Source organism: Dendropsophus ebraccatus, chromosome 12 (assembly GCF_027789765.1).
Source record: "Dendropsophus ebraccatus isolate aDenEbr1 chromosome 12, aDenEbr1.pat, whole genome shotgun sequence".
In the NCBI taxonomy this organism is placed as follows: Eukaryota; Metazoa; Chordata; class Amphibia; order Anura; family Hylidae; genus Dendropsophus; species Dendropsophus ebraccatus.
In genome coordinates, this window is record NC_091465.1 from 24,532,209 (window position 1) to 24,547,107 (window position 14,899).

Below are 14,899 nucleotides of genomic sequence, written 5' to 3' on the forward strand. Positions count from 1 at the left end.
ACTAAAGACACGCGCCGCTCTGCTGGGGAAGGAGCCGGCACAGACAGCATCCTCCGGTGTCCGCCAGCTGTCACAGACACCGGAGGATGCGGTGTATGCCGGCTTCTTCCTCCTCCAGAGCGGCGCGCATCACAGGGGAGCTGCGGGCCGCGGGCCGCATCGGGAGGTCTCAGGGGCCGGATGCGGCCCGCGGGCCGGAGGTTCCCCACCCCTGACCTAAGCTGTTAACATCATGTTGTAGAGCAGAAAGAGCTGAGCGGATTGATATATATCTTTATGGGAAAAGATCCAGTATAACTTATTTATTAATTGAAATCTCTGATGTCTCCATGCTAAAGAGTCCCATCCATTGAGTGACACGCCCACTGGACTCCTTAAAGGGGTAGTGCGGCGCTCAGCAATTATTCACAGAATAACACACATTACAAAGTTATACAACTTTGTAATGTATGTTATGTCTGTGAATGGCCCCCTTCCCCGTGTCCCACCCCCCCCCGCACGTGTACCCGGAAGTGTTGGTGCATTATACATTACCTGATCCGTGTCGGGGGCCCTCTGGCATTTTGTGCCAAACGTCATCTTTGGACGGACGGCCGAGTCGCTGCCGCCCGTCCCCCCTCTGCCGCGTCAGAACTGTGCTCAGCCGCGATTGGCTGAGCACAGTTATGCTCAGCCAATCGCGGCTGAGCATCAGATGACGCTGCAGAGGGCGGCCGGCATTCGGAACAGACGGAGCTGTTCGCCGGCCGGCCGAAGAAGACGTCACTGAATGAAGATCGGAGACTGGTGTCGGCACGTGACAGGTATGTATAGCGCACCACACTTCCGGGTACACGGGTGGGGGTGGGGGTGGGGGGACACGGGGAAGGGGGCCATTCACAGACATAACATACATTACAAAGTTGTATAACTTTGTAATGTGTGTTATTCTGTGAATAATTCTTTACCGACGCACTACCCCTTTAATACAAATTGAGCAGGGATTTCAATCAACAAGTTACAAGTTATAGTGAATATTTCCCCACAGAGATATATATATTCATCTGTTCAGCTCTTTCTTCTCTATAACATGATGGCGATAGATTAGATAGCATTGTCTTGGTAACTAGTTCCCTTTAAGGTTCCCCCCATACAACTTCAATAACTGAAAAAAGATTGTTTAGCCGTCCGTTATCTTTCCCGCCCACCCATACACAGGAACATTTGGCACACTTGAAAGATCTTGTTTTCTCTATGGGGAATCAAGGGTTAAGCCACAGCCAGAGCGTTCTAGCTGTGGCTTATCTCTCCCAGAACAAAGGGGTCGGGTATTGATTTTCCATGATACCCAACAACTATAACAACCGACATTATCTGTTGGTGGTCGGTTGGGAAAGGCCCATGCATCTAATACCGACGGCTGAAATGTATGGGGTTCCTTGATCTATATAACCTTACAGCTTGTCCTTCACCGTTGCTGAGTGTACTAGCCTTCAGGCACGGTGAGGCAGGTAAAGTCACTTTAGCATATGATAGCTCACAATAGACTCCATAACAATACAGCGATCACATTACCAACGTACCACAATGCTGGCACTTGCATTTTTATGACATTACAAATTGCGTATATATATATATATATATATATATATATATATATATATATATATCTGTCTCAATAATTCCTGGTTGTAAAAACTCCAAACAATAAATAAATATTTATGAGAGTGCTTTCTTATTTCCCCTGATGTTACATAACAGTCCCATCTGTTTTGTGTCTGTACAGATGTCAGCATCAATATTGATGGAAACATCCCCCTGGTGCCCCTGCTGGTGATGATGGGTGCATTACACTGCCAGTCTGTAGAGACACCCGGGGAGGAGGGGGTTAAAGTCGTAGTAATGTGAGGCATAGAGCTTTAAGAGTGGCAGCCCCTCCTCCCCCTGTGTGGCTGTGCAATTGGAGGCTTCCCCTGTCACTCACTGCAGGGAGTGCAGCTTCCTCTTTGAAAATGTTGCAAGTTTGCAAGAGATCAAGATCCTGGGATTCTTAGATCGGCTGCTGCCAGGAGCTGGGCACTGAGCTGTGGGCACAGAGTGGGCACAGCCCAGGAGACATGGGATCCCTGCAGCCCTCCAGTGCTTTGTAAAGTTACCAGCCCTGCCAGGAGAAGGGGGGACTCTGCTGCATGTGACTGCTGTGGATTTAGGGGGGAGCTGGCACAAGCTTGGCACCTGCTGGCACTCTGCGGATATTATGCACGCATCAGGATGCAATGGGACCTGCTGATGACTTTATAGATTGGTAGGGAGGAGGGGGGGCTGGGGGGTTCTCCTGCCTTAGGTGCCCAACCTGTGCTATTGGATCATGGGCACTGGAGTGTGCAGCAGGAGGCAGAAGAGTCTCCTTCACACAGGCTTCTGTCTGCTGGCACTGCTGGGTATGGGCAGTGGGTTCTACTTCTACAACTACATGCAGGATAAAGCCAGGACATCAGAAGCTCAGGCTGTGAAATTCAGGCAGCAGCAAGAATCCCTGGCTGCCCAGCTGCAAGGTAAGCAGGAGCTGCTGGGCACTGGTCAAGAGGAGGAGGAGGGAGAAGAGGAGGAGGGGGAGTTGTTTTGCTATTTTGTAGTTCCTGATGGGCAGCCAGGGCTTCTAATTAAATTAGCCAGCAATCCACCTCCCAGTCTGGGAGAGGAGATAAACTGGGCAGCCATATGTCACCCCCTCCCTCCTGCCTGCCAGGGAACTGACACTGGAGTTACAAAGTTGTCAGGAAGCAGGGGGAGAGATCCTAGGAGTGGCCTGGCACAGGGCAGACCTGGCACCCTCTTATTATACACATGCATGTGTTTATAGCTCCAGACATCTTATAAATAGCTGGATGAGACGGTGGCAGAGTTACATGGTAGATAGTGACCTAGTAGTCTGCAACCTGTGGCTCCTCTGTCCTGGCTGGGAGTTGTAGTTTTGCTATGGAAGGAGAGATACAGGTTGGAGGGAAGCAATGAAGTAGTATGTTGAATTGATGGACATCTGTCACTGGGATGTAGTCATACAGCAAATGATAGGACTCACTAAAGCAGTGTTACCCCAACCTGTGGCTCTCCGGCTGTTGTAAAACTACAATTCCCATCATGCTGGCTGTCTAGGCATGATGGGATTTGTAGTTTTGCGTGGGAGAGACTGAAGTTGCATTAAAGGTTGTGCAGGCATAATGGGAGTTGTAGTTTTACAGCAGGGGAGAATTGCATCAAAAGCTGCTCAGGTATGATGGGAGTTGTATTGTGGCCACAGGTTTTAAAGCATTGCACTAAAGCAGGGATGGGGAATCTTCGGCCCTCCAGCTGTTGCAAAATTACAATTCCCATCATGCCTGGACGCTTTGGCTGTCCGGCATGATGGGAATTGTAGTTTTGCAACAGCTGGAGGGCCGAAGGTTCCCCATCCCTGCACTAGAGGCTTCCATGGATGATTGGAGTTGTAGTTATTTAACAGTTAGAGATTCAGAGGTTGGGGAACACTGCATTAAAGGCTCTGCATACATGATGGGAGTTGTGGGAAGTCACAGGATGGAAAACCTTCAATGTGTGGATTGGGGGGTATAGGGTGGCAGGAGTAGTGCATGTCTCCTCCCACTTTCTGCATCTTTGTAGCTAAACAGTGTTAACATATAACTGTATGTGCTCCCCTGTGGACTAGTCCTGAAAGGAGGACCTGTGTGCTGATTGGCTGAGAAATAAGTTAGAGACAGTGCTAGTCTTCTATCTCTGGCTGGCACCCATCATGTCCTTGCTATTATGATTGTATAGGTGGCCTTATTTGATGATTTAAAGAGGTCATCTGAGACTTTAAAGGGGTTCTCCAACCCACAATTTTAGACACAAAGACTTGTCTGTTCATTTAACAGTGTTTATTTAAAGGAGAACTCCAATTTTAAAATCTGACAGGGGGAGGAATTTGATCAGGAGTACAAATTTACTTTTCCCCATGCCCGGCGGTGAGCAGCGGGACCAGTCTCGGGACCCCCACTAAAAGGTATTTTGTGATGAAGTCAAGGCCTACCCTGGCTGATGGACTGCCCCAGTCACTGGCTGAGCGGCCAGTCGATCAGCCCGGTTGTGATGTTGACACCCCAGAAATTTGGGAGTCGAGGCCGATCCTGCCGCTCACCACGGGGAGAGGTAAGTTTGTACTCCTGATCAAATTTCCCCCTGGCGGATTTTAAAATTGTCTGGACCTCTCCTTTAAATGAAAGTGTCACTTTAAAGCTTACCTCTCACTTTAAAAAAAAAAAAAGAAAAAACTTTTGAGTAGTCTGTTCCCACTCTTGGGAGAAGGGAAGAAGCGTGTGGCTGAGCTCTTCTCTCCATATCTTGCTTCCATAAATTTCTATACCGTCGATCTAAGAAACTCGTTTCGCCAGCACTTACCCCCCCCCGCCAATTCTAACAACATTCAGAACACCCACACCCTAACTGATCAAAACTTTTAATGTCTCAAAAAAATTTAAATTTTTATTTTTTATTTTTTTTAAAGTGACAGTGCCCATTTGAGGCTTCAAGTTGTATCCTCCACTCTGGAATCCATCAGTTTTTATTATATACTAAATAACAATTCTGTCGTCCTTCCGTTATTCCTCCTGAAATAACTGTTTGTTCTTCACTATATGTATCTCTGTAATAACCAGAGGAATGGAAACATTCCGTCCATCAATCAGATGGAAGTTATGTGTTTGACAATAGACTTGTAGCAATAGTAAAGAACCACCTGGCTGGCTGGTGTCCCCCCATAGAGACCCTGAGACTCCCCCGGTAAGGTGTCTGTTCCCGAGGATTTATTGACTCGTCTTCGCGGCTCATTACCTGTTATAGGCAGAAGCTGTCAACATAATTTTATAGATCAATGGAACAGCTTGAGGAAATGGTTTCTCCTGAATAGAATATTTTGGATGCGTATATAAATATTTATATGTGTCCGAATTCGGTGCTCAGCATCGCCTCTAAGCCCAATCACAACCCCTCACCACCACCCCCACCCCGCTCCCATGTTAGATTTTACAGTTCTTTTTGGCACATCGTGCATAATAAATGTGTCTTTATTGCTATATTCTGATGTCTTAGTCATAGTAAAACCGGGTCATCTGCTTGCTGTCAGTGAATTAGAACATTCTTGTATACACTTAGAAAATTAAAGGAGTTGTCCAGCGATAATCTTTTTCTTTCAAATCAACTGGTTTCAGAAAGTTATATAGATTTGTAATTTACATTTATTTAAAAAATCTCCAGTCTTCCCATATTTATCAGCTGCTTTCTGTCCTGCAGGAAGTGGTGTATTCTTTCCAGTCTGACACAGTGCTCTCTGCTGCCACCTCTGTCCATGTCAGGAACTGTACAGAGCAGATGAGGTCTTCTATGGGGATTTGTTACAGAGATGTTAGACTGGAAAGAAAAAAACATTTCCTGCAGGATATACAGCAGCTGACAAGTATGGGAAGTATGGAAATTTTTAAATAGAAGTAAATTACAAATCTATATAACTTTCTAAAACCAGTTGATTTGAAAGAAAAAGATTTTTGCTGGATAACCCCTGAACTAATAATCTCATAGCTACAATTAAATTCAGCCTAGTCAATCCTCTAATATGTTTTTCGTGTACTCTGCAGCCAATTACTGATCTCTTCCTGCAGGTACAGCGTGTGATTGGCTGCAATGACAAAAACTACTTTTTTAAAAAAAATTATCCGGGGTGGAAGTGGCTGAACATAACAACATTCCCCTCTGCTTCAGGGCTGACATGTTATGACTGGGTCCATATTTAGACTAGGAAGCGGCCGGGGGACCAGGAACCAGAGCGGGGGACAGCACACCCCTGTGATGGAGCCGGGGAGATGGGTACATGTTGCGTTCAGCATTCTCCCCCAGGGCTCTTTTGAAAAAAATGTCCAACATTTTTTTTATGTCACCTGCCCTGGGTGGAATTTAGCCCCAGCCTGGCTCTCCCTTAGTATGTCATCCAAGGAAGGGGATATCTATGCACTGGGGTAGCTGGTCCCGCCTCCAGTGCCCAGAGCAACCTCATTTGCATATTTAGAAAACTGCTCAGATCACAGGAACTCTGCAAGAGATTGAAAAAATAACCAACCAGCGGCGGCACCCATAAGGTCGTATAAAAATCTTAAAGTGTCACTGTCGTGAATTTTTTTTTTTTTTTTTTTGCAGAAATCAATAGTACAGAGATTTTAAGAAACTTTGTAATTGGGTTTATCAGCCGAAAAATGCATTTTTATCATGAAAAAGCAGTTTGAAGCCCTCCCCCCTGTCTTCATTGTTCTCCTATGGAGAGGGCTAAATAAAAGACCAAAACAGGACAACAAAGAGTTAATCTACAAATACCTCACCTGTTATCTCCTCTGACAGTCACCACTGACCTCTCTGAGCTCTGATTACAGCTGTCACCCAGCTCTGTGCCTGTAATCCTCTGCAGATAATGTCAGATTTGGCTAATAAACCCAATTACAAAGTTTCTTAAAATCGCCTCGACTATTGATTTCTGCAAAAAAAAAACAAAAAAAAAAACGACAGTGACTCTCTTTAATATGTGGATTGACCTGGTACATTCACTGTTTTGGACACTATAACTGGATGCTGTTTCTGTAGTGAGTACTGCCTGCATGTGGGATTGCGGACTTTCCTGTGTGCATCCTATACATCATGGATGGGGAACCTTCAGCCCTCCAGCTGCTGCAAAACTACAATCCCCATCATGCCTGGCCCAGGCATTATGGGAATTATAGTTCTGTAACAGCTGCAGTGCCGAAGGTTCCCCACCTCTGCTATTAATCTTCAGTGGCCATTCAGGCTCATTTATTAGTGGTGTTGGACTTTGTTTAGTTGTGAATGAAAAGTTTTACTGTCATTTGCACTAACATTTGACGGGTCATCAGACATGTTAAAAGCTACAGCGGGTTTCACTGCTGAGACCTGCCGTGATCTCGAGATACAGCCAGGAGGAGTGCCACTCCCCGGTCAGCTTAAGATCCGACTCTTTTTCTTTGTAAACTGTAATGAATGAGTTGGATTTGATTGACAGCCAGGAGATACGCACACTGGTTGTATCTCAAAATTGCAGGGTTCTTAAGCAGTGAAACCTGCTGGGACCAATAACTTTAGTCTTATTGTAATTTTATGGCATCTGCCCTATAAAAGGGGCAAAGTTCTTAGTAATGCTGTGATATCGCGTGTATAGGGTGAACATTGTGCCCTCTATGTGCAGGTCGTAATGTAGACTTTGATACACTGTGCACTATACAGTAGTTACTGCGTATATTCAGTACTATAGGAAAAAACACTAAGGGTACGTTCACACTTACTGGATCCGCAGGGTATGTTCTGCTGCGGATCCGCAGCAGATTTAATTTAAATAACTGAACACTGCATCAAATCTGCTGCGGATCTGCTGCGGCTCCTGTAGGTGTGAACGCACCCTAAGAAGTTGTTGGAATAGGATGAAATTGAAACTTTATATGTTTGAAAGTAATAAATGTCTATGTAAGTGATTACATTATTAGATTGAAAGGAAATGCTTATTAGAGAAAACTGTACAATAAAAAAGAAGGCTCTAGTATCCTGTTGGGCACCGCTAGCTTGGATACAAGATGAGATACGGTTGGGTATGGAGGATACAGGTTCTGAATGGCATCCTGCAGCACATTCATTCACAGATGTTACAGCTGGGCCTGTAGATCCTGTATACTGCTAGGATGCCAAACTATAGGTACACTACCCAAAAGGAGCCTCTGAGAGCCTTTTTTTTTTTTTTTTTTTTTTTTTTTTTATAGGGCAGCAGGGGAAGCAAGACCCAGTATCTGATTAGACCACACTTCGATTTACATGATTTGCAGCAATTTTCTACCTGGGTAATTACTTTTTCTTTTATTTTTTGGAATGTTCTTGTCAGGAACTTACCTGACCGCGCTCTAGCGACGTCCTGCTCGGCTGGAGCGCAGCGACATTTTCCCGGCCGGGTGACGACACAGAGACCCGACGGCGTCCCTGGTTACCAGTGGCACTGCGGGCTCCAGTGACGTGCGGCAGCTCAGCTGAGCAGAATAGTTCTCTGCTGAGCAAGAATTGGCTCAGGCTGAGTGGCAGAAGTTCCTGTCACTCGGCTTGCAGCCCCCACATGTGTCTAAGATCAGGACTCAGATTCCCGCTGTCTGGCCGCTCCGTGCAGCGGGTGGATACAGCGGGAGGACCCCCTGGAAAACTGGGATACAGCCTATGGTTATGGCTGTATCCCAGTTTTCCAGGCAGTCCTCCTGCTGTATCCACCCTCTCCACGGAGAGGGCAGACAGTGGGTATCATTTCCGAGGGTTCGGGTTCGTACGAACCCGACCCGAACCAGGTTCAGACCATGCCTAGTCCAGACCAATCATGTTCTGGTCCGGGCTCCTGGTCCTGTATTTAAAGAGCCAGCGGTCGTTCACCGATCGCTGGCTATTAGGTTAACCCCTGGTCCCAGCTTCCCCGTGTCTATTCCTGTGTCTCCCTTCCTAATTCCCTCTGACTGCTTGACTTGATATCCGACCTCCCGCCTGACTATTGACTATCTGATTGTATTGCTGATCTTGTACTGCGTCGCCCATGTGGTTCTGACTTTGCTTGTTCACCTTTCTTTATTGTGTTTGTCTGTAGGGACAGTGGGTGGGTTGAGACCTAGGGCTCGCTGTCTTGTCGTGTTCATACCTTCCTGCCCTGACAGTTGTTCTTGCTGCTGTGTCAGTGCCAACCTTGACAAAGGGATTGGTGTGACCGTTCTGTGGGTCTACAATGTGGTTTCCTATCCTGTACAGTTGTTGTTGTTGTTGTTGTTGTTCTGCATTGAAGTTACAATCAGAAGCGAATACAAATGTGCTGCTTTTCATAACTTGCTTGTTTTATCTATCGATCTAATTATAATAACTTTCTGGTTTCCTCTTTGAACTCAGTGGAGGCCAAATGCCAGTACTTCCTGGAGATTGCGGTTGAACTGAGCATGCCCGGCCTGAATTAGATGGCAGCAGGTCATCAAAACAGGCACTGCAGTGCAGGCAATGGGGGATTTGTGAGTCTATATCTCTCACCCAGAACATTTCCAGAAATGTTTCTATATTTGAATGATGTTTTATTTCACATAATGCTTCAGTTTACAGCTAGTTTTCTTAATGCTAAGATCCCATTAAATCTTCCATAGACCAATGTTGCCAACTATACAAAGCCAAATAATACTGCTCTGCCATAATTATCATATAATAACTCAATGACACTAACATATGGTGGTAGATACCCACTATTCTACACAGGCCCTGAATACCATATTAGCAGTTACATCCATTGACTACAGTCCACGTCTTCTCAGATTGGAGACCTTTCACTGTTTCCAACTGAGGATAAGAGATTATTTCAAGTTAGAGTACCCCTAACAGTGTCCACACATTGTGAAAGGGCATTTTTAGGCCTCACATAGTATTATACATTTTGTTCCTTTATGTGCCTGGGCAGTAATATGTTTAGTTTTGTTTTTTTAACCCCTGAAAATAATAAGTTATATGTATTCATCTCACCCTGATCCACCCTGGCCCTGACGTCTTGCAGGCCTTAAGCAAGAACCTACAAGAGATGAATTGGTCTACAAGCCAAACTTGGATTCACATGGAAGAAGAGATCTAAGGAATCGTGCCCCCATAACTCCGGCCTCAGCTCTTTTATTTTAGTTTCTTTTCGTGCACAAAGTTGAGCTAAACCTATTTGCAGAGACCTGAGCGTCCCTGGCGTCGGGTTCCTTAGGCACGTGTGGTTGTTTTTTGTTCAGCTCTCACCCACACAGGACGCCAGTGCACAGTTAAGCGACTGCCAGGTTGCTATGGGCTTGGGGTATAAAAGAACGGTAACAAAAGCTGTGGCGGCGATTAAAGCAGGGTATTGTCTGCCGGTACTGTATGTTCAGCCTCACAGTACGGAGTACACCGGCATTTACATTTGTTTTTACAAATATGGAAGACTCCCGGCTCAACAAATAGAGGAGCGTGTTCCAATAATTCATGCGCTAAACATGGGAAATGCTTCCTGACCTTCAACATTTTACACTAAACAGTCTACTTCATATTCATATATATAAAGCACCTTACACATCTGTTTCCCTCCCTTCTTTGGGAAGTATCCGTCTGTCTCTAAGCTATTCTCTTACCATTGATGGATGCATATAGTTGCATCTATTGTCTGTTAAAACCCATTGTGTATTATGCCGCAGACTATTCTCTCAAATATCGTAAAAAAGGCAATTATTTGGCGTTTTCCAGTGATTCTTTCCAGTCCATACTCTTATTGTGTAAAAAGATGTCAACAAAACCTTAAAGGGATTGTTCAGACAAAAAAATAAAAAAAATAAAAGGGTGGATTTAGGATTAAATAAGGGTACTATTACATGGGCCAATAGGGGCCCAATAATAACTGTAAACAAGCGCCGATCTAGCAGATAGGCACTCATTTACTGGGCCTTTTACACGGCCCGATAATCGTTTAACATGTCAAACGACAATCGTTTGACATGTCCTTGCAGCCCTTGCTTAAACTGTGTACATTACCCGTCCATGCTGCATGGCTACTCTTAGTCTCTGCTTCTCCCCGGGTCCGGCGCACTCCAGCTCTCAGTCTCAGCTGACAGGCCGCTCAGCCAATCACTGGCCGCGGCAGTCCCGGCCTGTGATTGGCTGAGCGGCCTGTCAGCTCAGACAGGCCGCTCTGAAGCTGGAGCGCGTGGGACAGGGGGGAGAAGCAGAGTGCAAGAGTAGCCCTGCAGCATGGATAGGTAATGTTTGCACTTTGCATATAGTCGGCCACGCATCGCTATTACACGTAGCGTTGCGTGGTCGGCGCCCGACAATTATAGGTCCAAACCTATATCAATGATCAGCCGATGATCGTTGTCGTCGGCTGATCGTTGTGTTTATTACACGGAACAATAATCAGCAAGATAGGGCCGCAGCATACATTACCTGCTCAGCGCCATGGCTGCATGTGAGGCTCCCGGCGGTCCTGCTCAGCCAATCAGTGACTGTGGCAGGGCTGTGCACTGACTGAGCGGGACTGATGGGAGCCGGGAGCTGAGCAGGTAATGTATGTAATGTATGCTGCGGGGGGGTTAAAGGGCTGTAAAGGGGGTATGTAACCCTATTGACGTTTACTGTACCAGGATTCCCAGTGGATTTCGCTGCAAACTCGCAGCATGAAATCCGGTACAGTGGTGCCTTGGATTACGAGTATAATTAGTTCCGGGACCGCGCTTGTAATCCAAATCCACTCTTAAACCAAAGCAAATTTTCCCATAAGAAATCATAGAAATGCAGACAATTGGTTCCACACCCCTAAAATAATGATTTATTATTCTGAATAACATGTAAAACTAATGAAACAAATATTCAGAAACAGCAGAATATGTGATATTATAAGTTACTGTACAGTAATTGAGAGGATGGGAAACACAAGGGCTGACAGAGACTGCAGGGAGCATGAAGGAATGAGCAGGGCAGATGTGGGCACATACATGCAGCACTCTCTGAGGAGAGAGGTTACAGCTATGAAGAGACCTCCACAGTCCTGTCCTCTGATGCAAGCCCCAGCCTGAAGTGGATCTGCTATGATTGGAAGGTGAGGGAGACTTCCTGGGTCAGAGTACAGGGCTGTAGACCCCGCTATGCAGACCATGCCCCTCCTCCCCTTCCCCTCCCACCCAGTACAGGGAGCTCTTAAACCAAAGCAATGCTCTTAAAACAAGTCACAATTTAACAACATAAATAATAGATGGAGCCTGTAGAGGGGAATACTGTTTTAAAACAAAAAGTTATATGCAAGATCTATAATGGTTATAATAATGCTACCCCTTATGTACACACACCAATATACATTTTGGGTGAGATTTATCAAACATGGCGTAAAGTGAAACTGGCTCAGTTGCCCCTAGCAACCAATCAGATTCCACCTTTTATTCCTCACAGGTTCTTTGGAAAAATGAAAGGTGGAATCTGATTGGTTGCTAGGGGCAACTGAGCCAGTTTCACTTTACACCATGTTTGATAAATCTCCCCCTATATGTATAGACCCTTTATAGAGCCACTGGGTCATTTGGGCACCCTGTTCCCGGGTCCTGGGTGGACTGCTACCCCTGCCCCTCCCCACACCATCTCTGTGTCTCTGTACTACCTTTCCTTGGTCTTATACCAATCTAGATGGTTGTTTTATGTACACTTTATCCGTGCAGTCTATGCATTTTCTCTGCTTTTTATTTTGGGTTCGCTGATCCCGGTCTCCCAGCGTGCGGCACGTTTCCCATCAATGTAACAACATCATAATTAATAGTATTGGAGATTTCCACTTGACTCACTGTTCAGCAGCAAATCCCTAATCCTTCTCTGGAATTGTATCTGATTAAATTCGGCAGCATGTGACGCCTCCTGACTAGTCGTAGCTTATGCCTAGGTTTGCATTTATGAGTATGTATATATCTACAGTGACACATTGCTATACATCGGACAGTAATGCATCCTCAGTATTGTGTAACGTGAAGGCTACCATGGGGCCCCTGGATAATAAGAGTGGGGGGCAGTCAAGCAGGGTTCTTGTTATGTGGAAAGGGCTCTCTTCTTCAGGGGAGCTGGCTCATTGGCTAACAAGGGAGGTGGCATTAGTGCTAGGGTCAAGGGAAGGAATAGAAGGGGATCTTTCTGTCCTGGTTGGCTGTACCCATGTGGGGCCTCTTTTCAACCATTTTTCCTGTCCTTGGTGCGTATGTCCCCTTATCTGCTTTCCAGAAAAGCATATTATCCTTGTGCCAAGATGGTGATCATCAGAACACAAATATTTATAAAAATACATAAAAATTTGAGAAATGAAATGAAGTTAGCTTAAAGGGGGTATCCCATAAAAAATATTATGTATTCATGTATGAAAATAATAAAAATCATCATCCAGTTGATTTAAAAAAAGTTTCTGTTATGGCATATCTGACACTGATGTTACTGGTAGCGCCACCTGATGATTTTTGAGTCCCCCCACTGCAGCCTCTAGTGGTGGATGAACAGACCCCCCACCCCCACATCCTTCTTCTATGTACTTCCATAACCCTCTATATGTAAAAACAGAGCAGACTGGACTACACACAATTACATAGTGAAAATAAATCTATGTATTATTTTTCTCTTTTCTTTCATATATAGGCTTGTATATGTGCATGAAGGAAGTATATTGTGTACAAAGAATAAATACAATATATAGTGGGGACAGTGGAGAAGAAAATTCAATGACAGTAGGTCCCATAACGGTATTTATTAGTGAGATCTATGGAGAGGGAGTACTTTGTATGCAGCTTAGTAAAGGGAGACAGGAGAAGTGATCTGTGATCAGACTGTGGTGTCCTACCACAGGTGTTACTGTCATATACACCCTTCATAAAAGTCTGTATTATTGTACTTAAGTGGTGATGAAGGTAGTACTAAAGTTTTGCCACTAGATGCCACTGTGTTATATATGTGTATTTGGAAGCTGCACAGCTGAAGCGTATAAAGGGATATTGTTTCTTTGTGTCACATGAATCTGCAGACCAATGGGATTCTGTTCTTCTTTTCTCCTATCAGCTCTCTCTTTACTTCTTCTATTGCACTCTTCACCCATTCACAGCGCACGTTAATTACACTGAGGAAGGAAGTCACATGGGTGGTGGAAGTGAAAAGGTCTTTCGTGTTGGACATTGTTGAGGAAGGACGCAAGCTAGATGGCTCCCTACAGTGGTCCTCTCTGGGCTCTGGCCCTCTGCCAGGTCCCCTACACAAGTCAGTCTTAGCTAGAACCTAATATGGGTAGGAAGCAAGACAAGACAACACACAGTTTTCTTTTCAGTAACGCTACACAACACTATGCAGTGTTAAAACCCCTTTAAGAGAGGACAAGTCAGAGACAACCTCAACTCACGCCGTGGATAAGGAGAGTCACAGAGCAGGACAGTATTCACAGTTAGCAGTAAGCTAGGAACTGATCCGGATAGAGCAAAGCTGCGATAAGCCTGGGAACACTATCTCGCAGCGCGGGTGTCAGCAGGGACCCCTCAGCATTCCGCTCATCCCAGGTAACAAGGTCTGGGGCCTGTGTCACCCTCTAGGATGGTTCAGCCAAATCTAGTGGGCATAAGGTGGTGTGAAGACTAACAAAAGGTCAATACACTGGCACAGGTGTTCTTCTTCTTCTAAGTATTTTTCTACCTCATCCTCCAACATGATGGCAGAGCACAGTACTACTTGGGTTGAGACTCTCACGACATCATCCTCTCTGCTACTCTGCTTCTTTGTATCACTCAGTACACCACTCAGTCGGCACGACTGTATCCTACACTACATCCCTATTGTAGATTCAATTGCTGTATTGTCTGGAACTATTGTCAAGTGTAATATCAAGTACTTTATCAAGAGAAACATTGTAATCGTGTAACCTTGCCTCAAACATGTATCTTCTTAGTAAAACAAGCATATTTAAGTTAAAGAGACTCTGTGATGTTTTGCTTTCCACCGACACAGTATACAACACAACCTTGGGACCCTCATCCTTTCTGTGGGTGGCGGTTCCAATAGTCCGGGAGGGTCACTACACCGCTCTGGCCATCTGTGATCACATTATCCCAAGGGACCTCTTAGCAACCCGGCAGGACACTGACCACAGGGAAAAAAGGTACAACCGGCCTTTTAAAGTAAAAGCAGGTGTGCCCACACACCTGTGTGCCTATCCGGCACTGGTGTCACAAAGTAACACCCCAAGGTCCGGCTGCATCTTGGCCAACCACCACTGGAGTGGAGTCACACTTCACCATCTAGCAAGTGACCGGCCGCTCCT

General features: G+C 45.5%; 1 protein-coding gene across 3 annotated transcripts in view; it reads left to right on the top strand.

Moving 5' to 3' along the window:
• The first annotated feature begins 1,963 nt into the window (after window positions 1-1,963).
• Window positions 1,964-14,899, top strand: part of LOC138769274 (Golgi integral membrane protein 4-like) — an 82,504-nt gene continuing 69,568 nt past the window's right edge. For 2 of the 3 annotated variants that reach the window (XM_069947638.1, XM_069947637.1), the window contains exon 1: window positions 1,964-2,534. In XM_069947638.1, the coding sequence (XP_069803739.1) occupies window positions 2,348-2,534 (187 nt within the window). In that variant the 5' untranslated portion in view covers window positions 1,964-2,347. The remainder of the gene's footprint in view (window positions 2,535-14,899) is intronic. The other variant, XM_069947636.1, reaches the window with a different exon arrangement.